The 27,575-nt window shown below is 31.1% G+C and overlaps 3 protein-coding genes across 5 annotated transcripts in view; all 3 read left to right on the forward strand.

Moving 5' to 3' along the window:
• The window catches only part of LOC143194859 (uncharacterized), a 55,200-nt gene extending 49,753 nt beyond the window's left edge, over positions 1 to 5,447 (forward strand). For all 3 annotated transcript variants that reach the window (XM_076401613.1, XM_076401622.1, XM_076401601.1), the window contains exon 6: positions 4,407 to 5,447. In XM_076401613.1, the coding sequence (XP_076257728.1) occupies positions 4,407 to 4,411 (5 nt within the window). In that variant the 3' untranslated portion in view covers positions 4,412 to 5,447. The remainder of the gene's footprint in view (positions 1 to 4,406) is intronic.
• Positions 5,448 to 8,528: 3,081 nt separating this feature from the next.
• Positions 8,529 to 12,282, forward strand: LOC143194872 (uncharacterized). The gene is made up of 2 exons (XM_076401633.1): positions 8,529 to 8,662; positions 11,723 to 12,282. The coding sequence occupies exon 2, from the start codon at positions 11,736 to 11,738 to the stop codon at positions 12,129 to 12,131; it is 396 nt and encodes a 131-aa protein (XP_076257748.1). The 5' UTR covers positions 8,529 to 8,662; positions 11,723 to 11,735; the 3' UTR covers positions 12,132 to 12,282.
• Positions 12,283 to 14,592: 2,310 nt separating this feature from the next.
• LOC143194877 (uncharacterized) lies at positions 14,593 to 20,969 on the forward strand. Its single transcript, XM_076401648.1, has 3 exons — positions 14,593 to 14,709; positions 18,728 to 18,965; positions 20,178 to 20,969. Exons 2-3 carry the CDS (start codon positions 18,740 to 18,742, stop codon positions 20,345 to 20,347), a joined length of 396 nt encoding a protein of 131 aa, XP_076257763.1. The 5' UTR covers positions 14,593 to 14,709; positions 18,728 to 18,739; the 3' UTR covers positions 20,348 to 20,969.
• Positions 20,970 to 27,575: the final 6,606 nt, after the last annotated feature.

The raw sequence follows: 27,575 nt of genomic DNA on the forward strand, positions 1-27,575 counted from the left end.
GACAATTTGTGAATTACATTTCTATATAAAGTTGATAATCTTTCGAGGCTATCCACTAATCGGCTCTTTTTGGGTTTACTGCTCAGACAGATGTGGACTCATATATGGGAACAAGCGGTAATCAAATATGGCAAGGCCTGGAGAACACAACGGGTTGGAAAGCACTTCCTATTTTAATGTACCCAAGAATTTTTTCATCGTTTTTTCAACATGTGGTCGCTGAGTGTGCATCGTTTCAGTTACGTATTAGATTGAAGCCATAGATATTCGGATTTGCTGCTAATGTGCAAACATCAAATAAATCCTTCAAACTCTAGTCTTCTAATTTTCTAGCTGCCGAGAATGCTCTTTGTCTTCGCTCTCACAATCACCACTTTCAAAATGTCGAAACAAATATGTTAGTCACATGTTGAAATCGATGGAGTATGATTGCCACAAATTTCATACAGTAAAATTGAAGTAAATCGCGCTTTACATTTCTTATATCTTATTTTACTTCAGAAATATAGTAGAAATTTCAGTTTGCATCAAAGAAAGTCACAAATAATAAAAAAATAAAACTTGACGATGGCAAATTGAACAATCTCGTAGTATAGTAGAAATATTGATATATTTATATACGACAACCCCATATATTTTTAATCCTTTCAAAATAATTTATAGGCCTGATAATATATTTTTTTTAAATTTCTCTGTTATTTAAGTACACAGAATATGAAATACTACTTTAATTAACTATGTCGTTTAGTTTATTCCCTTTTTATTTCGTTTCTTATTTGCTTATTTTTTTGTTTTTCCTTAAATAAATAATACTTACAATATCATCGCACAACATTAGTTTTGTCAATTAAAATGGTTGCACAATGAATTCAAAAAAATGTATGATATAAAACAACAAACATAAAATAAACAGCAACATTACAAGAAAACGTTGAAAGCATGGCAAGCATGAATTGTACGTCGTTAGGCAGTTTTTATGAAACCATAAAATGGATATTGAGGATTCCCGACGCTTAACCCTTTAAACAAGAAGTAGGTTCGAAAGGATACAATTAATTTGCCACTGACTGTTTTTTGTTAGATATATTTCGCACACCTAATAAACGTTCCGAATTTAACCATTTACGTTTATTCTGTTTTACAAGTCTTTGAACCAGCGGAAAATAGAAAAAATTAAATATTTTAATGTACTATTATCTAATAAAACATTCGAACGTTTATTTCATATTCCATTCATAATATTTTCATTCATAATATTTACATAACTTATACGATTTATTTAAAAAAATATTTGGAATGAATTGAACTGATTGAAAACATTATTGGAGAACTTCTGACGAGGCATTTTTGACATATTTTCTTTATGTTCACCGATCAAAAGAAAACAACCGAAATACATGTTTTGAATATTTGTAGAAGCAGTTTAAGGCGTAATGGGTGAGACCTTCAAAATGAACAAAGTATTTCAGAAATTCATCCAAATCCAATCAAAGAACTGATGTCTTTACGTAGAATTTTTTTTTAATATAGTTATAACTACATATCTGATTGACCTACAGACATGTCGTAATCATATAGTTACTTTTAAAATATTTAAACTTCTACTGTTATAACATATCTAGAAATCCATACAGTAGGATCAGAAATGACCAACAATATAATAACGATAAAAAGTTATTTTCGATTGGTAATCAGAATAAACTATTTTGGATATAGTAACAGTGATATATATTCTCAAGTGATATTTCAACAACAACTAAGAAACAATAATTGATGGTATGTCTTTTAAATACCATTTTTACCATTTCATAAGCCATTTAAATCCATTTAAATCTAATACTATTATTGATTTCCTTTACGTGAGCCACTGTACTTAGTGCTCTTTTGGGCCTAGTATTAATTGTATGGCTATATGTACCAAATCTGAATCTGTACGTTTTAATCTATACAAAGCGTTTACAGGATTTCTCTGTTTAAATAGTTTATAAGACATAGGAGGTGATACTCACCTACCAAACCAATATATAAATTTGTAATTTATTTATTCTTTTATATCTTGTAGTCTAGTAGTGTAATATTAAAGTTTTTTATTATGCCAAATGTGTACTTTGCTTTAGATATTTTTTTCATATTTTACACATTTTTAATACTTAAATATTATACTTGGATTTTAATTGATGTTATCTGAATATGTTCACTTTATTTATAGTTTATTTTCCTTTATAAGTATGCATGATAATAATGTGTGTAAATATTGTAATGCTTTAAATATATTATTATCCATTACTAAGTTATAAGTGGTTGCATATATACTGATCAGCGAAATCTACTGGTGACAATGCAAAATATCCATGTAAACATTACCACAGTTCTCCGTTAATTTTATTGAGTTATTCAGTATATACAAACTCAAAATTTCATTTTCGATATTCGTTACATTTATTGTTTAACTTCTTCTTCTTTTATGGTGCTGTGCCGTCTCGTGATATCTCATGTTGATTCCGATATCAACGATTAAAAGTCGTAATTTTGATGTTAATGACAAAAATTATGTCTAAATGTCAACCAGATTTTGACTGAAATTTTGTGGGATGAAACCCCATCTCAAACTCGCAAAGTCCTTTCAGGCAGCACAGCCTTCTTGAAGTATCAACTATTTTCAGACATTCGTATATGGTGTGAAGAATCTTAAAGGAGAAAAATTGGCTACACCAAACAAATTGGCTCAAAAATGTAATATAATGACATGAAAATGTTAGATGAATGACACAAGTTATCTTCTTATATAACAACAATCGATAACACATTCCAAGATAGGGAGATCTGTGGCATCCAGTGTATTCAATCTATATAGCGCTGACATACAGTTTCGAAACCCTGAAGGAGTGTGAAAATCATCCTTAACATTGTTCTTTCGACACGCTATGTTAATGTTACCGAAAAGATAGGAAGAAGTTGCAGAAATTGAAAATATTTTGATTAATATATATTATGCCTTTTTACACAATGAATTCATGTTCAAAATGAGAAAATTATCACAGTAAATACAAGCACCTAATAATAAAATATTTATAATAAGATGAGTTGATTTACATATTAATACATACTAGTGGTTGAAATAATAGGTTACTAAACTTGCATTACTTTCAATATAAGATATCAATATATAATAACTTTAATTAAAATAATAAATGTGTATATATTAATTAAAATGTGTGCAAATTATTTCAAGAGCTAACATTCACTACACTTTTTTAAATGGCATTTAATTAGATATAGTATTCATCAAGTTTCAATTATTAGCAAAGTATTAATAAGTAAGAAAGTTATTTTTAAAATTATAACAACTTCGGAGCATCAATTATAAATATACATGATATTTCTTTACTTTTCTATTATAAATATAAGTATGGAATAATAGCATGTATATTAAAACAATAACGAACACAATTAAGTAAATTTTTTATAATTATTTTTCAAAACTTAAATATATATAATAAATATTCAAAATAACTAATACAAGGTTCAAAAAAAAATATTATATAGTCACATATATTATTGTATTGATCGTTAAACCTTATTATTTATCAATAATTTAAAATATTTATCTATTGTGTTCAACCTATGCAAATTATGTAGATAGTTTTATATTAATTCCTGCATATTTTCATCTTGCCTTACTTCATTTATGTATTTACTTGTTCATTTCATTTTATATTTATATAGCCTTTATATTTTATCTATATTTATCACCTAAAATATATATTGCCAAAACCATACGCCTATCAGATAGGTCAAAGAATATATTAGTTCATATTATTCCACTTTTCAACATCGCCCTCATCTTTTTTTCGTTGCTTTCTACTTTGCCTTCACAGCTCACAACGAACAAATGAGAATTTAAAATTCTATTAAATTATTTTATAATTGTTATTCTTTGCAAACTTAATTTTAGCTTTTGATACACAAATTTACTTATTTATTACTTGCAATATTCAGTTAGCGCTTTTATGCAACATTTCCTAATACAGCGCTACCAGATTTTGATTTTAGAAATTACGCGACCGCGGCTGGTCACATATAATAGAAACGAGGAGTAATCCTGAAGATCCAATCGATGAAGAAGCAGAAGAAGCCTAATATATTTGTTTATATAACTTGTGTCACCAATCCGACAACTATTTCGTTTAATTGGAATTTATGTATTTGTAATGTATGTTGCATAAAAATATTAGGCCTAAATATTCTTCCTCGATATATGCTTTAACCGTGCCAATTATCGAGGTACCTGGGGAGAGTCAAAAGAGTGAAAATATACCCTAATTCAAATAATATACAGATTTCATAATACAAATCCAAATAAAACAATATTTCAAAATTATTTAACCATTGTTTATTCATTTTAGGTTAAAGGAAGCCATGGGTAATGCTTGCAGATGCATGCTGAAGGAGCCAACCCCCTCCCACCTTGACATCATCGTTGACGATTCCCGAGGGGTAACCATCAAACAAATCAAGACCGAAACGTCGCAAATTGACAAGATTCGATTCATTCTTCCTGTGATAAAAGTGACTAACGATCAGAATGACGTCCAGCTCGTTTTCGATCCGAGCGAAGATCCTTATGCGCAAAATAGGCTAAGGGCGTCCAACCAAGGACCCGTGCCGGTCATAATAACACCCCCCAGCGCCGGCACGTCACAAGTCACCTCCATGACCAGTTCCGAAACCGGTACCCCCGTGATATACAGGATAAGCGAAGAAGCCGAAGTACATGTAACATCACCTCAAATATTAAGCGAACCTGCCTTATAGACGAGTAGAGTTATTAATATTTTAATAACTTAATTGACAAGTTTTTAAAAATTTCCTAATATACTCACTAGTTTTAAATAGATATTCAAACTCACTAAATGAATATTTTTTCAAGTTAAATTGGACGGTTTTAATGGTTAATATAGAAAGCAGTGTCAACAATGCAAATAAAACACAAACCCGTTGTACTTTTATTAGAAAAGTACCCGTAATAAATATTGACCAATATTTAAATAATACTGTGAAATATGTACTTTTTAGTAACTTCACCTGTCCATTTAAAGTTGCCATATATGTGTTGTAAATAAAAATGTATAATTTGTACACAAAAATAACCAAAAGCCCAATTTTATTTTTAACTAGATCTTACAGTTATTTGTCTTACTTTACACTTTTTTATGTAGATACTGTTTGAAGAATTGTGATATTGTCTATAATATGTATAAAGTAATTTAATTATTATTTTCTGTGTACTCTGATACAGAACTGATTATGTTATTTATAATTAATATAAAAGAGCAAAAGTGACGTCATGTATATGTTATTCAGTAAGATGTAATGAATGAGATGATAAGTAAGTTTTATTAATATAAGTGTTATTATAATAAACAATATTGCTTTCTTATAATAAATCTTGTAGTTACTTTTGGTTAATGTTAATCCAACTAAGATTGCAAATGATTTTTGAAATAATTATGAAGAGATAAAGGCACAATAAAAGCGCAAGATATTGTAACTGTGAGAGACATTTTCAGGGATGGTATATTTAGCTGTTAAATACACAAAACAGGTCTACATGTAGTGTATAAAACACACATATAAACAGACATCGTAGTTATAACAACTGATAAGTCAGAAAATCTTGGGTAATACGAAATATGCAAAGGCAGTGAAGAGCATCCAGCAAGTTACAGAGGATGTGTAATTATTAAACTACTACAAGAGAGGAGAAACGAAGTCACCCAAGCTAGACTATAAGACACAGGGAGTAAAAAGAAACAACCGACAAGATATAACCAAGTCAATGATGAAATAAACTATGCCTAAATCATAGAACTAAGATGGAGTTCTAGAATGACTACAATTAATGGCAATGAACTTCATAAATCAGCTGCTGAGATAAGTTTTAATTATCTACCAACTGGAAATCCAACTTATTGACCGACTGATCCAGAGAAATCCCCAGATCTGTGAGATTTCTTTATAATTAGCAACATAACACCCTACCATATGAAAGTCGAAGAAGGTTTGATCAAGTTCATAACACCAGTGACTAATTCTCAGGCTGGGTGAAAATATAATAAGAAAAGAACAATTATCCAGCTTTAACAAACAAGAGAACATACTGGGAAGCATTTGCTGAACAATTGAATAATCGAATTCGACTAAATGTACTCCTTAAGACAGTCAAAATATACAGAACACTTCAACCATTAAATGGGCACGTCATATAATATGACGTGCCCATCATATAATAGAGTATGGTTATTAAAATGTTAATAAATTGATGAGATTTTTCAAATTTCTTCATAGTATATACATATACCATATACTCACTAGTTTTAAATAGATTTTTATACTGGTTAAAAGCATATTTATTTAAGTTAAATTGGACTTTTTTAATGGTTAAGATCAAAAGCAGTGCCAATAATACACATAAAACATAGACCCGTTGTACTTTTACTAGAAAAGTGCCCATAAGAACTATTTACCAATATTGCCTTAATACTGTGAAATATGTACTTTTCAGTAATGTCTTATGTCCACTTAAAGTTGTCATATATCTGTTGTAAATATACATGTGAAATTTGTACACAAAAATAAACAAGAGCCCGATTTGACTTTTAACTTGATCTTATAGTTATTTGTCTTATTTTGCGCTTTTTTTTATGTAGATACTGTTTGATGAATTGTGATATTGTCTATAATATATGTATGGTAATTTATTTATTAGTGTTCCTGTCTACTTTGATACAGATCTGATTATGTTATATATAATAAATATATAAGAGTTAAAGCGACAATTTTTGAATATTTTTCAGCAAGATGGAGTTGGGATAATTATGCTTTATTTGTATAGGAATTATGGAAAGAAAGATTATTGCTTCCTTTCAACAAACCTTGTAATTGTGCTTCATTAATATTAATCCCATTGATTTTGTCAATGATTTTTAAAACAATTATGTAGAGAAAAATTACGCACAGTGTCGGGCCTTGTGCATTGATTATATTTTAATAATAGTATATATTTGACTATTAAATAGACATTACAACACTACAAGGCTATAACAGGTCTTCTTTAATTCCAAGGAGGGAAATACTTTTAAATGTGGCTTTTTTCCATCTAGTTAAGAGTATTATTAAAATCGGTTTCGAACTACGACGACATTCGATTCTTTTAATCATCTCCTAAATTTGGTTCGAGACAATCAAGTGTTAACACGCCACAAATGCACGTTATTGTGGCGCAACAAATATTCACATATTTCTCCAGATCCTCTAGAGGCACTGTTGCAATATGACCAGTTTTTCTGAAGAAACAGGCCACCATTTTCCTTGAAGTGCTTCGTGCGCGCACAACTTTTGTTGGATTTGGTTCATCTTGGAACGCCCATATAGTCGACTGCTGCTTATTTTCGCGCTCATACGAATATATCCATGATTCGTTACCTATAACGATTTTATAAACGTCTTTCGAAGCACCGCGATTTAATTTCTTAAGCATTTCTTTGCACCAATCGACACGAACCTTTTTTTGAAAGATTGTCAAATTGTGTGGGATCCACCGCAAACATAACTTTCGCACAGCTAAGTTTTCATGTAAAATCGCAAATACGCTGATGGAACTAATGCTTAGGGATGCCTCAGTCTCACAATAGATGACACGACGATCTTACTTAATCATTTCGCAGACAACATCGATGTTTTCTGGTACAACAGCCGATTTTGGACGACCTTCACGAACTAAACCAGCGATACCCGATGGTTTGATGGACCTTCATCGCCCAAAGTCAAATTAAGTTGATTGATGCACTCTTGTTGTGATAATCCACGTCGAAAATCGTAAAAAAATCAAAAACAAATAGCGTCCGTGCGAAAAAATGTTCTGAGTATGGATTTCCTCAAAAATGTTAAACTTAACGATGGAACCGTCAGATGGACTCACATGACAACAATGTTGCCAATCCCTGAAATATAAATAGTGACCATCGTACTTTTGAAATAGAATTTCCAACTAGAAAGACGTCAGCCTCGGGTATTTGAAATACAAATTACAAATGAAATTTTTAACAAGTAAATGAATTATGTAACTGAATTGAAAATACAAAATATGTATTTGTATTTCCATTGCGAATTTTAATATAAAAAACCTTGTCTACATACTTATTTAGCTAGTATTCTAACACCCTAACCGCATCGGTCAAAGCAAATTAAGACTCGTAACAAAAAACCAATAATAATTAAGCGTTGTTCATCCTAATAATTTTATAGCCGGTCAATATTGCCGATAGAATTTACATCGGCAATTTTGAGATATCGAATCAGAGAAACCTAAGGAAAAAAGAAATATTCGAACGACTTTATCGTGGTTAAATAGGAAAAAAAGCCCTTCCCGTGGCTCAGGTATCACAAACCAAATAGATTTTGCGAGTAAGACAAGCGCTCAGTTATTTTAAAACGTCGAGTTATTTTCGCGATCATTCGAAAAAAATTATAGACAACTTAATTGGGCATTGTGTTTGGTAATTTGCAAACTTACGTCTGTTCTGTCCGATATCGACGGGCGCCCTGTACATCCGCTGACTTAAGCGCGTATTATTTTGTGCTCAGATAACGGGACATACACGTAAGTTATTTTTATGTATTTATTAATCTCTCACATAGATGCCGGGTCAATTAACGTTGGTGTTTAACATCTACAATTAGTGGTTATCTTTGATAGAGATATCTGGTGGCGTTGGTTGTCTAACTGAGAGCTAAATTTAGTTATTGCGATAAAGTTTACCCAATGCCCAACAAGTATAGATACGTTTAACACGAAAATTAGCTTTAATTATAACTGATTTTGATTAGTATTATTTAATAAGGATCATTAAAACAGATTCATTGGTTTGAGCACTTGGGCAACGTTGTATAAAATACGTAGCTATGGTGTGGTAGATGTTTATAGATATTATCCAATAAATTATATATTGAAATAGAGACTGGTCAACAATTGTTTAAAATAGATATAGTCCAACTATTCAGTATGAATAAATTTAGAATATTGGCTATGATCTTTTTGATTTCATTTTCTTATATCAATATATAAAGCAGTAAGTATGAAAAAGATATATCAAATATATTATTATTTATTTTTTTTTTTTAATTTAAAAAGCACCTAGTACACATTTTATAACTAGTAATTCATTATTCATTATTTTTTCTTTAATAATGCTCTTCAGACCTAATTTATTTAATGTCTGACAGATGTACTGGAAATGGTGCACATGTGAGTCAGTCGAGTAAGTCCACTGTTGTCGATCATTCGCTGTTTTTTCGCAAGCTGTTTTTATTTATTCATTACTATTGCTAGTCTTAGCTCTTCTTGGATATCCTCAGTTCTAATATACCACGGAGCGTTAACTATTCTTTGAAAAACTTTGCGCAACCATATCACTCCATACCGTAGATACAAACTAGCTTCATATTTTGTTTATGTAATAGGTTGTTACCGATGAAAACGTTAAAAAATTCACAAAATAATTTTGAATGACCGTAAATTGAAATTGAATGAAATAGCAGACACTCTAAAGATATGAACTGAACGTGTACATCATACCATTCATGAATATTAGGGTATGAAGAAGTTATGTGCAATGTGGGTGCCACGCGAGCTCACTCACTGACCAAAAACAACGACGAGTTGATGATTCGAAACAGTGTTTGAAGATGATCAAGCATAATAAACTTGAGTTTTTACGTCGAAATGTGAGAATGGATGTAACATGGCTCCATCATTACAGTCCAAAGTCCAATCGACGGTCATCCGAGTGGACTGCACACGATGAACCCGCTCCAAAGCGTGGGAAAACGCAACAGTGGGCTGGCAAGGTTATGGTTGAGCAAGGCAAGGTTATTTTGAGAGACGCATGGAATCATTTTCATTCACTACCTTGAAAGAGGAAGGACCATCAACAGCCACTATTACATGGCGTTATTGGATCTGTTGCAGGACAAAATCGCCGAAAAACGGCCGAATTTGAAGAAAAAGAAAGTGCTGCTTCACCCAGACAATGCACCGTGTCACAAATCAGTGAAAACCATGGCAAAAATCCATCCAGCCACTGTATTCTCCAGATCTCAAAAGAGTGCTCGGTGAGAAGAAATTTTCGTCGGATGAAGAGGTGAGCGCCGAAACTGAGGCTTATTTTGAAGCAAAGACAAATCGTACTACAAAAATAGTATCGAAAAGTTGGAGGGTCGCTATAACCAGTGTATCGCCCTTGAAGGGAATTATGTTGAACAAAAAAAAAAAGAATTTTGGCCAAAAAATATGTTTTATTATGGCAGACATGGTACTTTTCAATTGGCCTGTTAGTACAAGGTTCAAATAAAATATTATATAATCGCATATATTATTGCATTGATCATTAAACATCTTATTAAAATATTAAAAATATAAATTTACTGATAATAATTCATAATTTCTTCTATTGGTTCTATGTGATCCATCTATGCAAATTATGTAGTTAGTTTTATTTCACATTCTGTATATTTTCATCCGGCACTTCATTTATGTATCCAGTATTTCATTTATGATTTCTAATTTATCTTCGCTCACTAAAGGACTCAGGATCAAATGAGGAATTAAAATTCTATTAAATTATTTTATAAATGTTGTTCTTTGCAACACTAATTATAACTATTGATGTTACTTGCAATATTCAGTTAGTGCTTTGTTAAGAAATGCATTTATTAATGAAACCCGAAATGAATTAGAAGTTAATACTACTAAAATTTGCAGAAATTATTTTAAAAACCTTAGAATTTGTATGTATATATCCAGAATTATATCAATTAGTATCAGATCTTAGACAAGAACATTTTTTCTTAGCTGTTTTCTGTTATCAGACATCAGATTATATCAAAAGCTGATTGCAAAAATTTAAATATCTTGTAAGCAAAAAGGACAGACGATTCCCGTTATTCTAGAATTTTTTTAGTTTTTATTGAGACTAAATTTTCTCATATTTCTGGATCTTCTTTTACAGCTTTATATAGATTCTCACAATGCGGACGCATTCATTTGTTCTCTGTACAAAATGTTAAATGCAAATTTACATGACCATTCTATTCTTAGACGTTATTTACCTAATTTACGACCTATCCTATAGGGGAAAGTAGCACAAAATCTTAAATGACACTACTTCAAATAAGATAACACTTGTTAATAATGTTTCAACACACTCATTTTGCGATTTAATATCATTTCGAATATAAAATTTAGTGATTTGTCTTCTGACTTAAAATTGCCCAGCCAATATTTGCAATACAGCGCTGCCAGATTTTCATTTTAAAAATCACGCATCCGTAGTTAATATACATATAATGGAAACGAGGAATAATCCTCAACATCTAATCGACGAAGAAGATGAAGAAGAAGAAGAGCCTAAAATATTTGTTTATATCATTTGTGTCGCCGATTTGACGGCTATTTCGTTTAATTGGAATTTATGCATATTAGACCTAAATATTGCTTCTCGATATAAGCTTTAACCGTGCTAAATTCGAGCCCCCAAGTGCCTCTGTTTTCCTCGACAAAAAATTAAAATATACTCAAAGCCAATTAATATACAGATTTTATAATACAAATCTAAGTAATACAATATTTCAAAATTATTTAACAATCGTTCATTCATTTTAGGTTAAAGAAAGCCATGGGTAATGCCTGCAGATGCATGCTGAAGGAGCCAACACCCTCCCACCTTGACATCATCGTTGACGACTCCCGAGAGGTAACCATCAAGCAAGTCAAGACCGAAACGTCGCGAATCGACAAGATTCGGTTCATTCTTCCCGTGATAAAGGTGACTAACGATCGAAAGGACGCCCAGCTCGTTTTCGATCCGAGCGAAGATCCCTACGCGCAAAACAGGCTGAGGGCGTCCAATCAAGGACCCGTGCCGGTCATAATAACACCCCCCAGCGCCGGCACGCCACAAGTCACCTCCATGACTAGTTCCGAATCTGGTACCCCCGTGGTAATCCGGATAAGCGAAGAAGCCGATGTACACATAGCATCACCTCAAACGTTAAGCGAACATGCCTTATAAACGAGTATGGTTATTTAAATTTTAATAACTTAATTAATAAGTTTTTTAAAATTTCTTCATAATATACTCACTAGTTTTAAATATATATTCAAAGTCACTCAAAGAATATTTGTTCAAGTTAAATTGGACGGTTTTAATGGTTAAGATAGGAAGCAGTGCCACCAATGCAAATAAAACACAAACCCCTTGTACTATTACTAAAAAAGTACCCGTAATAAATATTGACCAATATTTAAATAATACTGTGAAATATGTACTTTTTAGTAACGTCACCTGTCCATTTAAAGTTGTCATATATGTGTTGTAAATAAAAATGTATAATTTGTACACAAAAATAACCAAAAGCCCAATTTTATTTTTAACTAGATCTTACAGTTATTTGTCTTACTTTACACTTTTTGATGTTGATACTGTTTGAAGAATTGTGATATTGTGTATAATATGTGCAATGTAATTTAATTAGTATTTTCTGTGTACTCTGATACAGAACTTATTTTGTTATATATAATTAATATATAAGAGCAAAAGTGACGTCATGTAAATGTTATTCAGTAAGATGTAATGAATGAGATGAGTATGTTTTATTAAAACAAGTATTATTATAATAAAGAATATTGCTTTCTTACAAAAAATCTTGTAGTTATTTTTGGTTAATGCTAATCCAAATAAGATCTTAAATGATTTTTGAAATGATTATGAAGAGATAAAGACACAACAACAGCGTAATTGTAACAGGCATTGTAATTGTGACAGACATTTTTAGTGATAGTATCTTTAACTGTTCAATAGAGAAAACATGCAGTATATAAAACTATCAAAAATAGAAATATCGGTAAGAGCTTTTGCAGACATCGTAATTATAACAACCGATAAGTCAGAAAATCTTAACTAAGACGAAATGTCCAAAGGCAGTGAAGAGGATCCAGCAACTCACAGAAGGCGTTTAATTGCTACAACTCTACAAAAGGGGAGAAATGAAGCTAAAGCACCAGAAACAACAATGGAAAAGAAACAACTGAAAGGATATAACTAAGTCAATAATGAAATAACCTATGCCTAAATCATAAATCTAAGATGAAGATCTAGAATAACTGCAACTAATGGCAACGAACTTCATAAATTAGCTGCTAAGATAACCTACCAACTGGAAAACCAAGTTATTGCTGGCTGATCCAGAGAAAATCTCAAATCTGCTAGATTTTTTCATAGTTAGAAACGTAACATCCAACTATACGGACGTCAAAGAATATTCGACCTAAGTTCAGATCGCAAACTAGTGATTCATTCTGAGGCTCTGAAAAAATTATCCAGAGTAAACCAACAAAAAAACACACTGGGAAGGATTTGCTGAAGAATTAAACAGTCGAATTTAAACTTAACAAGATTTTTCAAATATCGTCATAGTATACTCACTAGTCTGTAGATCTTTAGACTAACTAAAATAATATTTGTATATAGCAGGACCACCAATGCAAGTAAAACATAAACCCGTTATACTTTTAGTAGAAAAGTGCCCGTAGTAAATAATGACCAATATTTAAATAATACTGCGAAATATGTACTTTTCAGTAATATATCGCGTCCACTTAAAGTTGTCATATATCCACTGTAAATATACATGTAAAATTTGTACACAAAAATAAACAAGAGCCCGATTTTACTTCTAACTAGATCTAGTATATTTTCTTCTTTATATGTTCCTTCCAAGTTTTCCATCAAGATTAATTTCGAGATATTTAGCGTTGTTGCTATACGGAAATATTATTTAATATTATTGGTTATATTTACTTTCGTTAATTTTTACTTTCCAAGCTTGTGTCCAATTATTATATATTGTCACTTGCGTGGTGTAATTTTCGTGTGATTTCTTCACTATTGCCTCCGACAGCTATAGTCGCAGTATCACCAGCAAATGTAGCAATTTCCAAATAATTAATGCTTAAATATGCCTTCTACAAAAATAGTATAACCTTCTGCAGCGATAGTTTTGTCCCATTAAAATGGTAAACTCTGCAAAAACACTTTGGTCAGCCTAAGGCCCAAACATAATTGTTATTTAGTGTTTATTAAAAAATATTGAAATAGGTGATTTAAATCAGCAATCCTGTTGAAGTAGTCAAATTCCTATAGCTAATTATCAAATATTAATATACTATTAGTTAACGATGAAAATATATATATGGAAAAATAATTGAATATCATATCATATTATATATATGATCTTCTATATTATTAAAATTCTAATTTACTAAAGCTTCATTATATTAATTAATACTATTAGGCAGTTACGAAAAGATTAACATCATTATTTTGTTAATTATTTATCGGATAGAAAGCCCCTAGTCCTATCATTTATTTTATATTCATAACTATACAATAAACAATAATCTACTGGCACGAATTAATCCTCCTTCCGTGCAACACAGCATATTCTCTAAATATTCGCAAATACTATAGACGTGGCAACACTAAGTAGAATAAAATACTTTCAAATCTATCAGTATTTCGATACCCCTGACAAAAAAAACTAGAATAAATTCTTCTTTAGTATCGCTCGACAGCAGTACCTCTCCAAAATGTAAGTATTTAATTTATTTAATGTTCTCTGAAAGAATATTTTTGTCGCATAAAATCAGACCTTCTGCAAACAGAAGAATGTCTTGGGGTAGATTCTAATCTGACTGTATGTCTTTTATCGGTGAAAGCGTTAAGGCAAACATGATAGCACGTTTTAATTAAATTGTCTAATGCATTTATTAATTGAAAAACAGGGGATGTAACATCAGCATTGCCACGGGGTTAATTTTATTTCTGCTTATTTTTGAAATTATTTGAGAAAAATATATAAGGTTATAAGTATTTTTTTCTTTTGTCTATTGTTACTCTAAATTGTGAACTCGTCGGATTTCAATTAAATTATAGAACACATTCAATTCAGTTACACCCAATTATTCTGCTAAACTGTCCATTCAGTTTTGAAAATAAAAAATTGCAGTTTGAAAGTTTGAACGTTTTCGTCCAAATAACCTTTTTTTTTAATTTTTGAACGCTTTTACTCCAAACCAACAAAGGTACATGATGGATCAGTATCGCCATGAGCATTTAAAATAATTTGATTAGTTTGGGCGGCAGATTTACTACTACTATTATTTCATATAGATACATATCAAAATCATCGGATGTAGTAGTTAAATTAGATTGTTTAAGAACTATTTATGTTGAATACGTATAGCTTATTCAAAGTTTATTTGTATATGCGTCATTAATATATTTAATACTAGCGACCCGCCCCGGCTTCGCACGGGTGCAATGCTGATACTAAATTAAATACACTACAGAAAAAATATGAACGTTGTATAAAAAACCATAGCGGCCCGCTCCGACGTTGAACGGGCATAAAATATATATGCCTATGTCACTCAATGAAAACATGATTAAAATCGATCCAGTATTTTTGGTTCATTCATTACTGCCCTTGGCCTGCACGCATTAAATTTGGAGTAAAACAATTCCTCTTCCCCTATACTTACTATGAAGATTTCCTGCTATCTTTGGAATATCTAAATTCATACAATTTTTATTACATTACACATTTTTAAACGCAAATTTTAAATTTGTAATATCTCCGAAAATATTTGTTTAATTTACATGCTGTAAGGAACCATATTGATCTATATTAATTGCACACTGTATTTAAGGTACTTAATTCGATAAGGATTAATGCCGTATTGCTTAAAACAGCTTCGTAAATAAGCCATTTTCTCACGTAAAAAGTAAACAATAAAAAATTAATGTGGGTTATCTCTAAAAGATAAACATGTACCATCGCGGACTTTTTTGTAGACCTTTTTATGGTGTACAATACTGTAGTACATTAATTTGATCTAACTCGTAGGGTTAGGCAGCGTTTTTGCTAATTGCTAAATAAGCCTAAAAAAATAGGTTAATTTACGACATCCCGTTAGAAACCTCTAAAATTAGCAATGTTGCCTTAGTATATTATGCATGTGTTATAGATATAAACCTTCCTCTTGAATCACTCTATCCATTGAAAAAAAACCGCATCAAAATCCGTTGCGTAGTTTTAAAGATTTAAGCGCACATAGGCATATAGGGACAGAAAAGGCGACTTTGTTTTATACTATGTAGTGATATTGCCTGGGGAAATTTGTAAGTTTGTTTTAGAATCAGACTAAATATTCCTTCTCATTTTATTCTAGTTAAAGAGAGACATAATGTTGTCTAATTAGTTCGAACACGTAAACGAATGAGCCTGTCAAATTCGTCAGGTTGTCAAACGTATGCAAAGTTATTCGAAATATTAGTTATAATTAATACAGGTTAAAAACTGGCAAATATTATTTTAGCCCTTTGATTATTTTAATAAATTTTTGAATCGCTCCGTAATATGTCATATTACTTTGTTTGAAAATGCTGAAAACAATAGATATTCAGGGTCACAAATTAATTGCGGCTTTAATAAGTTATTTAGAAAAGGAACGAGTTAATAAAGGCCTTCTTTTGCCCGTAAATTCCGTTAGAGAGGTAATTATTGATGATATTAAATATTATAAGATGCTGCAATTTTATTGGAAATGTTTTTTAGCGTGTTGCTGCTGCGCTGAATATTAGTGTGGGTACTGTGAATAACACCGCTTACAAAATGAAGAACAATACGTCAGATTCAACCAAGAAACCACAACTACATCCGAAGTGGGGGATGAATCTTGATATTGGCTCTGTTCGAGATCAAATAAAAAATGCGAAATGTATAAGAACAGTGAGTACACAAACTATTTTATCAGTATAAACATAAATTAATAAAAAAGGACATACAACTGTTAGGGACATACAACTTTTTGAGGGATGTAAGACATCCTTTCATAGAGAGCATATAATTTGTGAAACTTGATGAAATTTGGATATTTTAAAATGGTTCGTTTTGTGCACTCTTGGCAAGACACTAACAAAAAAAGTATAATGACAACAAAAATTGATGGAAAAAGGTAAAAGTTACAATAGCATTTGATTAGGTTTTGTTGATCATAATATTTATTAATAATTAATTGTAGATATGTTATTCATGCAGGATTAGTATTTTCCTCCAAAACCAAGAGCGACTTCCATGGAGAATTAACCATAACATATCTTATTATAGTTTGAAACTCAATTGTTAAAAACCTGGAGGAACCATGAATTATTATTTTGGGCAGTGCACCGTATCATAGCACACTGATGGAAAAATCCCAACAGTAGCATCAACAAAGGCTGTAATGAAAGGATGGCTTTCGAAACATTAATTGAGTTTTGAAGGGACTACGCTAAAAACTGAACTATTTCAAATTGTTACTACGTAAATATAAATAAAATGTTTCATTGCGTTTATCATTTCATTAGTATATCAGATGGCTGAACAATATGGTCACATAGTATTATAACTTTCTCTCTATCACTGTATATTCAATCAAATCGGGTTGATATGAGAGGTAGCAAAAAATTATTATAATAGACATGCTGGACGAGAAGGATATTCCATCAGGAACTGTTTGGATATGTGGAAGGAAGCATTGTCGACCATAGCACCTTCGGTTTGGATGAACTCGATAAGACATACAGAGAAACTAATTGATAATTGGTTTATCGTGAACATGTTTAAGACAGATTGGAAATTAGCAGTTTAGTGATTGACTTGGACAGAAACTTTCGGGATATGTGATAATGCTGGAAATTCCTAAGATAGAGAAATGATAATGAAAACAACTAAAGGTATGCACACAATTAAGCGACTATAACTGTAGAAAACGGTTTTGTAGGGCGTGAAAGATTTCTGTGCACAGATATGATTGTAGTTGTTCAGAATTAAACATGAGTATTAGGTTAGAATATATGAGGAGAGAATGAATACTAACTGTTTTGTAGATGTGGTAAATCTATCAGGTAGAATTCAGTGAATAATTTTATCAAGAATGGTGGACACAGGTAGTAGCAGAAGAAATTAAAAATACAGTGATATCAAGAGGACTTTCAAGAAGAAAGTAAAATACATTCCTTTGATACATAATTATTAATTGTATGGATTAGGCCTAGGGTTAGAGAGACACCACTACTGAAAAATATATGCCTAGAGCTCCACCTAATGGGTGGTGTGGAATAGAGTTTAATGTAAATATAATAAAACAACTCTAACCTACAAACTATTATACCTGAATTCTTAATTGTTGTTTTAAGTCCTTCGATAATATATGCATTAGATGTACTGTAATGTTAAAATAAATTGTATTTGATAACAGCATTTTTGTTTAATTACTATTTTTAGATTAGATTTTGTTGTATGCCAAAACCAAACTGAACTAAAACTCACAGTTGATGTGGCAATATTGCGACGTTTTGACGTCACAAATTTAGAAGACGCATATAAAAATAAATTTTGAACAGAATGTATATACTATATGTTATAAAGTAAGAATATGATAATTTAATATGTCCACTAAGCATCATCATTTATGACAATATGTAATATAAAATGACAAAAATTAATTTACATACTAATTAACTAAAATCATAAGTTTCATAATGCTTTTGTTTTTGTTCGCCAGATATTTTTCAAAATGGGAAACGTGTGGCCAAAAAAGAAGAACACATTTCAGGTTGAATTTATAATTGACGATACCAGAGTGATAACTGTGCTTGATGACCGAACCGAAGGAGTTTGTATACCGGAAGGAGAATATTTCCTAATTCCTGATGTGAAATACGTCGATGAGAATAACGTGGGTCATTTTGCATATAATGTAAATAGCAAAGAATTCGATAAGTGTTATTTAGCAAAAGCTGGTAAGTTTCTCAATAATTATATCCATTTAGCATATTGTTAGTTGATTATAATTTCTTTAAAAACGAATATGAAACAGGATTTGTGTAGGATATTAAAGAAATGCTTCAGTTTTTTAAAATGTGCATGTGTATATTATGTTGAACATAATATAAGTAACAGATCAATTGAAAAGTCCCCGGCCTACCATAGTAAAACATAATTTTTGGTAAATTAAGTTTTTTTATTGAACATAATTCCTTTCAAGGTTGATACACTGATTATAGCGACCCTACAACTGTTCGATACCATTTTTGTAGTACGATATATCCTTTGCTTCAATATAGGCCTCAGTTTCGACGATCACCTCTTCATTAGACAAAATTTCTTCCCAATGAGCATTCATTTGAGATCTTAGAACAGGCAATAGACGCTGGGAGCCATATCTGGAGAATACGGTGGATGAGAAAGCAATTCGAAGTCCAATTCATGGATCTTTGCCATCGTTTTCACTGACGTATGACACGGTGCATTGTCTCGGTGAAGCATCACTTTTCTTTCTCCAAATGCGGTCTTTTTTTCGGCGATTTCGTCTTTTAAACGGTCCAATAACGCTATGTAATAATCGCTGTTGACGGTCCTTTCTTTTTCAAGGCAGTCAATGAAAATTATTCCATGCGCATCCCAAAATATAGACTCCATAACCTTGCAAGCCACCTGTTGCGTTTTCGCACACTTTGGAGGGGGTTCATCGTGTGCAATCCACTCGGATGAAAGTCGATTGAACTTCAGAGTTCGGTGCTCGTTTCATCACGTTTAAACTTAACATACCAATCCTTGATGGTTGATTTTCCTGGGGCAGAGTCCGGAAACTTGGTGTTAAGTAAAGTTTTTGCTCCAACTATATTTTTTCGCTTCAAAAAGCAATATTTTATCAACACGTTAAATTCCTTTCCATGAAAATTTATACACGCATCTTTTGAGGTTTAGGGCTAATTAAAAAACATATGGATTTAATTCTACTAGCGCCATCTATGTGTCAGGCCGGGGACTTTTATTTGACCTGTTACTCTAATATATCTATGAATGAAACCATTGATGGAAATTGCAATGACCCTCTTTATGGGAAAACTTGTAGTCCTCTATTACTTTCCTCGCGAATAATCCATATTTTTCCATCACATGAAACACTTCTCCTGGCTTCCTGAAATCTAACCTACTGTTTTCTATTTCAGGCATGTTGTCAAACAGGCTGCCTATGTACGCCGCCAAATTATCCGACGAAGCAATCGAGTTCGCAGTGCCGCATTCTAAAAAAGGAATTAAATTTTTCAGATGCATCTCTCCAGTTAGCACAATAACACTAGATTCAAGTATTATCGATTACGCTTTTCCACGCTATTGATATATTTACAAACAAAACCAAAATATGGCTATAATTCTTCGATACCATCCATTAATTTTATTCAGTCTTCGATAATTATTCTATACCTATTTGCATAAATCAATAGTATTGATGTACTTAACTATATATTATTATTATTATATATCTCAGTGGGTAAGTATATTGATAATAATATAGTAAGTACATTTTTTATCTTTGTTAATAACTGTTGTCTTCCATTTATTGTCGTGATATATGTCATTAATATTACCAATGAAGAAATGTTTGTGTGTTTAAATTGATGGTATTGAAAATTATAACTTTAATTGGCATAACATAACCTCTACAAGTACAATTAATTATTATTACGTGTCTATTACAATAATAAACCCCATATGAACTAAATATAATTAATAATAATTAATTATAAGCTGCTTTGCTGATGTTTGAACTTTGTATTATTCAATTTTTGATCGTAACTTATATTTTCCTTTATTACATACTATTTGGTGTTGTGATATGACACAATATTGTATTCCGCAATGGAAACAGTATTTGAAAATTTGAATATAATCATTCAAAATTATGTTGTGATTTAAGTGTATGTGTAGACAATGAAAATGAATAAATATGCATTATGTTATATTTGTGTTTATTATCTAACTGCATACAAACAGATAGTTAAAATGTATTTATCCCAATTATATATCTTATCCATATTATTGAATTATCGAGTTAAATCATTCACAGAGCCAACTTTCCAAAATCGATGCGAAAAAGTGGTAGTTTGAAGGAGCCAAGCCTGGAAAGTACGGTGGGTGCGATAAAGCTTACAATCCAAGTGATTAAAATAATTGTTTTACTGGTTTTGTCGTATGAGATAATTCTACAAATAAACCTTATCATGTTTTTGATCTTATTTTGGAGGTTTTTCAATCACATTGCACGATTCAGAGTTCGATTTTATTATTTGTTGTCGATAGCGGGGAACATTAGCTGTTACTTCAGATTTCAACAGTTCATCATATATGACACCAATCTGCTCGAACCAGAACAGAACATAACTTCCGATGATACCTCAGCATTTTATTGTCGGTTTTTCGATTTCCAATTGCCTATCGTTAAATGTATATGCCATTTATCTTTCCATCGTTTGTATCTTTCACATCAGATGAATATATGCACATATAATAAATTCCAATTCGGCGTTTTAACTTTTCCGCCTTTTTTGAGTTTTGAATATTGGAACTTCATCCAAAAATGCCTGAAGATTTAAGCGTTTGCAGCCTACCAGAAAGTTGATTGAAAATCTATATGAGGTTAATGTCAGTAGGATAAAATAACATATGTACCAAATCATAACATGATCATAGCTAATAAATTCTGTTACAAAAACAAGGAAATCAGCTAATGATATTCTCTTAGGAAAAGATTAAGTCGACATATTTATTTCAACCTCCATCTACTGCTGAAGCTTTATACAGAAGAATTATGAAAAAAAAGTTTTATTCATATGAACTATTAGGGTACATTTTTAAAGAAATACGTATATGGTTTCTCTTATACTAGCTTCAGGAAAAAAATTTCTGCTACTTAACATGTATTAATTTACATAAGGTATGTAATCGGTGAAAAATGTTCTTCTGTAGTTAATATGATTTATTTACAATATATTCTGATTAATTCTACAACGACATGATATAACGGTATAACATCAATATCACACTTATAATGGTACTTCCAGAGATTAGATTGCTTTTAAAAGAATACAATTTCTAAAAACATTTAACAGAATCAAGGAAGAATTATTATATCAATTTGAAATCAGTTTTTAAAGGACTTGGAAGAACCGTAAGTTATTATTATGTACAATGCACCATATCCACCATATATATAGTACACTGGTGGAGAAAATCCCAACAAGTTTATCAACATAGGCTGCAATTAAAGAATGGCTTAAAGTACATAAAACAAACCATGTTAAAGAATAAACTATTTCAAATTGTTACTCGGTAAATATAAAGAAAATTTACTTTTTTAGAAATAATCCTGAGAAAATATAAATAAACATGGTAGATCAGATTACTGAATGTAATGGCCAAAGATTATTACATCTTTCTCCCTATCATTGCAATTTTAATCTATTTGGGTTGATATGGTGTATTTTAAGGATTTATTATAATAAATATTCAGGTCGAGGAGGATATTCACACCACAACTGGAATTATAGAAAGATGCATTGTCGAAAATAACACCTTCAGTTTGTGGAAGCTCGATCAGTCACATTGAAGAAGAAATTGACAAATGGTAGAATCTTGAGCAAGTTTTTGATGGATTGGAAATAAACAGCATGGTTATTAACTTGATTAGTGTTTTTGAAAGTGACAGTAATTGAATAAATCTTTATGAATGCTGGTTTATGATTCAATGCTGACAATTACCAAGACAGGGTGATGAAAAAGGAAACAACTGAAGGTCCGTATACAATTATTAAATTCTAATTATAGGAAATTGTATTCTAGAGTGTGAAAGCTTAATGAGCATATGTGTTATTGTTCAGAATGTACATGAACATTTGGTTAAAATGTATGAGGACAAAAATAATACTAACTGTTTTGCAGATATGGCAAATGCATTAAGGAGAATGCAATGATTTTAATGTAGTTTTATCACGAAAGATGTATACATGTAACAGGACAAACTAAGAAGAAATATAGTAATATCATAATGAATTTATAAGGAAACATTACATCGAATGAAACAAGAACTAAGCGTAAAACATAAATATGCTCTCTAATGAAAGTAAAATACATTACTCAGATATAATTGTTAATTAGGTAGATTAGGCCTTCGGGAGATACCACTAGATAAAAAAGCGCCTAGAACTCTATCTAAACTAGTGTGGAAAAAAGTTCAATATATATACAATAAAACAACTCTAACCTATAAATTATTGTAGCTGTATACCGAATTGTACTTTTAGTTTCTTCGATAATATATGCATTAAATGTACTATAATGTTAAAGTAAATTATAATACATAACATTTTTGTTTGATTATTTAATTTAGATTAGAATTTTGTTCAATGTCAATATATACAATACTAAAACTCAGAGTTGCTGAGGCAACATTGCGACGTTTTGACAGGTCACGTGTGTTACTGCTGTTTTGAATAGACTATACTATATATAGGATGGTGTATTCAATCTATATCACTGTCTATTCTCTTAGAGATCCACTTTGAGTGGAGTTGAGTTTCTATTTTTCCACCCGGTATGCGGTAAAATATTAAAGATTGTAATCGTTTACTTAATTAACATGGTTTCAAGGTTGGCAAGGCATTTCAGTATGTGGGAGATATAATGGAAAACCCCAAATCCCGTGATTTAACTATGGCGTTACCACGTGTTCTGTATCTCAGACAAATTGCGATATCTGCACATAAAATTCAGTTAATTTCCTAACACGTAGAAGCCAAAGTATTTGGCAAGATTAGGCGATGGAACACAATATGCTTTTAATGAATTTATATTTTTAGATATAATGAAGCTTGCACATATTTGAAATAAATGGGTTGGTACGAATATTCGCGCAATGAATGTTGAAATATGTTTCGAAGTAATAAATATTTTATATCGAGTGATTGCTTTATATAAATATTGCGAATTAATGCAATAAATAAAATGTTTTGGGATTTATACATTCTTAGTGAGATTGCTTGTCAAATTTGAATGAAATACTGGGTTATCTAATAAGTAGCATTGGGTACTATGGAATGAAACTTGATATAGGTCAGTGTATTTAAACAAAAATTATTTGGCAAGTGGCAATGTAAAAAAGGAATGGAATGAACATTGATAGACAGAAAATCGAAAAATTCAATCAAAAAGACCTAATACTTGCCAAGATAATGTAAAGGCATTCAATATAATTTTGCTTCTGATCAATCAAAATATTTTCCGGGCAGACCGGGCCAACGAAGGACAAGGAATGAGATTCGACGTTGAATGCCTACATTCGTTGGCCTTAGGAGCAAACGCTCGTTGGGCGTGAAACCGTATTTTACCGTCCACTCAGCATTCGTCGATTCCATTCATTTTCTTTTTATACTACCAACATTCTACGGATTGCAAGCGAATGCCAACAAACCTTTGTTGACCGTTGCCAAACCGTCCAAAAAGAACTAGAAATGTCCCTAATAAATTCGTTCGTTGGCTTTCGTTGGCCCGGTCTGTACGCAGCATTACCCTATTACATAAACAGTTACTATATGCTGCTGTATAAATGTACGTTAATATTTAATTTTTTTGAGCATATTAAAAACAAAAGCAAAAAAAGTGTGTGTCTAGTTTATTTTATTAAAACTCAACTCCAAATTTATTTAAGAGGACTTATGTATAACAGATTGTGAACAAGACAAAGGGCTTGAACTTTATTTTTTGGCCTCTCAAATTCGACTCTCGTTCCCGACTGTTATACTTTTCGACTTCCAGAATGCGTGAAATTCAAATTATATATCGCTACAAAAGCATAAATTCGATTCATTATTTTCAAGGTGGTGGTAAACGAGAACACTACAAATTGAGTAGTACTAAATTGAATAAACTGGTTACGACTGAAGGTAAGTAGCAAGAAGGGTTCAGAAGTAAAGTAGCGACTTAAAGTAGTTGTCAATAGTTCCCAACGCTACTAGTAAGCAAGAAGGTTCCTTTATGATAACTATTCTTATTGATTGTTATCGTTTAAGGTAATAATATTAATATTTTATTATAGAGTAACAATAATTTCATATAGTTTTCTAGCTGATATATTGACTTAGCTGTTAACATAAATATTTTATATCACCATCATCATTATCATCGCTAATTTACCCCGAGCACCTAGGAAAAATGTCTACTTCGCTTCTGTTGGTGCCTTTAATTCGACAGGCATTCATCAACCGTTTTGATCTCTGTTTCTCAATTTGTTTCTAAATTATACGTTGCATTATTCCTTATCTAATATGATATTGTAAAGAAAAATACATAGAATTTTCCTTAAGCATCATAATTGAAAGATCTCAAGTTTACAGGTGTTAGACAGACTTGGAATCATGCAGCAAAAGCAAAAGCTCCTATAGCTTGACGACTCCGCTACTAGTTCAGTAGTAGATGTCATCTTCTCTTGTATTACTTATGTTATTATAAGTGTCTAAACTCCTTCTCTTCTGCCCAAGTGAAAACTGTTCTGGATTCCGCTGAGATTTGCATTAACAGACGATGGACAGTTTTTTTCTTTATTAACTCAGAAGCCATACAGCTGTGTAATTAAAACTATAATATGATTACAGGTCTCAACATCTGTATCAACGAATAACACGCTCTCGTCAGTAAACAAAAAATTTTTCTCCTCCAGCTCGGATTCCAAATGATTTTGTGTACAATGATGTTTACATGGGCTGCGAATATAAATCAATTTGTCATTAATTTGTGTTGTTTCACTGAATTTCCTTTAATACCTATCAAATTAAAATATTAAGGAAACAAATTAAAAAGTGCAATTTACAGCTCTCATTTGTATCTTTTTTTGGAAATTCTTTACCAGTTTTGTATATTAAAATTATTAACGTATGAATATGTATTAACTGTCTTAAATATGTTAGTGATTGTATAAGCATTTACTTATAAAACTGAGATTAATTAATTTGAAAATTCTCCTGAATTTTCTTTAATATCTATCAAACTAAAATATTAAGGAAACGAATCAAAAAATATAATTAGTAGCTCTTATTTGAACTTTTGGAATGCTTGTTTGTTACTTTTATTTTTTTAAATTATTATTGGGTCAATATGTATTGACTATCTATAATATTTCATTTGTTATTTCAGCATCTATATATAAAACGGAGATCAACCTTTAATATCTATCAAATTAAAATATTAAGGAAACAAATGAAAAGGTAAAATTAGCAGTATTTTTTGGAATGATCACTTGCCAATTTTATTTTTCTAAATTATTGTTGGATCAATATTTATTGACTGTTTGCAATATTTCATTGGTTCTTTGAGCATTCACTTACAAAACTGAGATCAATTCATTTGAAAGTTCTCCTCCTGCGAAAAGTAAAGGCAGATTATTCTTCTTATATTCAAATTCTGATAAGTCTATAATGAAGTTTTAGCACATGAATATATACTTTCATAAAATGGGAATATTAATTTGTTGTCACTACTAAAAACGGAAAATGTTGTAATTATTTATTACTTGTTACTATTCGTAACAACTATATACAAATACAAATAATTAAAGGGAAGGAAAGAAGGTACTGGGGTAAGTTGTACTTTGAAAATGGTAGAAAATCACAAATAATCTTTGAGAAATGTAGAAAGTTCTAGTTGTCTTTTAAAAGATTAAATTTCAAATTTGTTATACAAACGTATTCATTTATTTACATCATTCTTGGATGATATTTATTCAAATATACTTTTACCTTGCGCTAATCCATAAACATTTCGTCTTAACCAATAAAAATAATTTTCGAAATGACCTCTTTCTATACTACTTAGACCTCACACTGACTTCAATATCTTCTATATCACTATCCATATTGTCTTCATCTACTTTACTGTAACTCAAGTTATGGTAAAATTAATTAATAGTGAGTGAAAATGTTGTTAATTTAAACTTTTGCGCGTTGAACTAAGATCCAGTTCACATGTTAAAAACATATTCCAGCAACTCATTACTTCGATATATAATTAAAAATAGTAGGTCAATTGAAAAGTCACCGGCGTACCATAGTAAAACACAATTTATTTTTATTTTTATGGGCAAAATTAGTTTTTTTTTTATAACATAACATAATTCCTTTCACGGATGACTCCAACTTTTCGATACTATTTTTGTAATACGATTTGTCCTTTGCTTCAAAATAGGTCTCGGTGTTGTCGATCACCTTTTAATTCGGCGAAAATTTCTTCCCAGAGAGCATTTTGAAATCTGAGGACAGGAAATAGTAGCTCGGGGCCAAATCTGGGAAATACGATGGATGAGGAAGCAATTCGTAGCCCAATTCATAGATTTTTGACTGCATTGTCTTGGTGAAGCAACACTTTCTAATGGTCCTTCCCTTTTCAAGGTAATCAATGAAAATTAATCTATGGGCATTCTAAAATACATCGTGTGCACTCCACTCGGATGACTTTCGATTGGACAGGAGTGAAACGATGGAGCCATGCTTCATCCATTCTCACATATCGATGCAAAAACT

Source organism: Rhynchophorus ferrugineus, unplaced genomic scaffold (assembly GCF_030347505.1).
Source record: "Rhynchophorus ferrugineus isolate W39M unplaced genomic scaffold, kcgeb_rfMv2 rfM1, whole genome shotgun sequence".
NCBI lineage: Eukaryota > Metazoa > Arthropoda > Insecta > Coleoptera > Curculionidae > Rhynchophorus > Rhynchophorus ferrugineus.

Excerpts from the sequence above, each read along its gene's own strand:
- LOC143194872 (XM_076401633.1), top strand. The coding sequence starts at position 11,736 with ATGGGTAATGCCTGCAGATGCATGCTGAAGGAGCCAACACCCTCCCAC.
- LOC143194877 (XM_076401648.1), top strand. The coding sequence starts at position 18,740 with ATGGGAAACGTGTGGCCAAAAAAGAAGAACACATTTCAGGTTGAATTT. Across the intron at positions 18,966-20,177 it reads GTGTTATTTAGCAAAAGCTG|GCATGTTGTCAAACAGGCTG; the intron begins GTAAGTTTCTCA and ends TTTCTATTTCAG.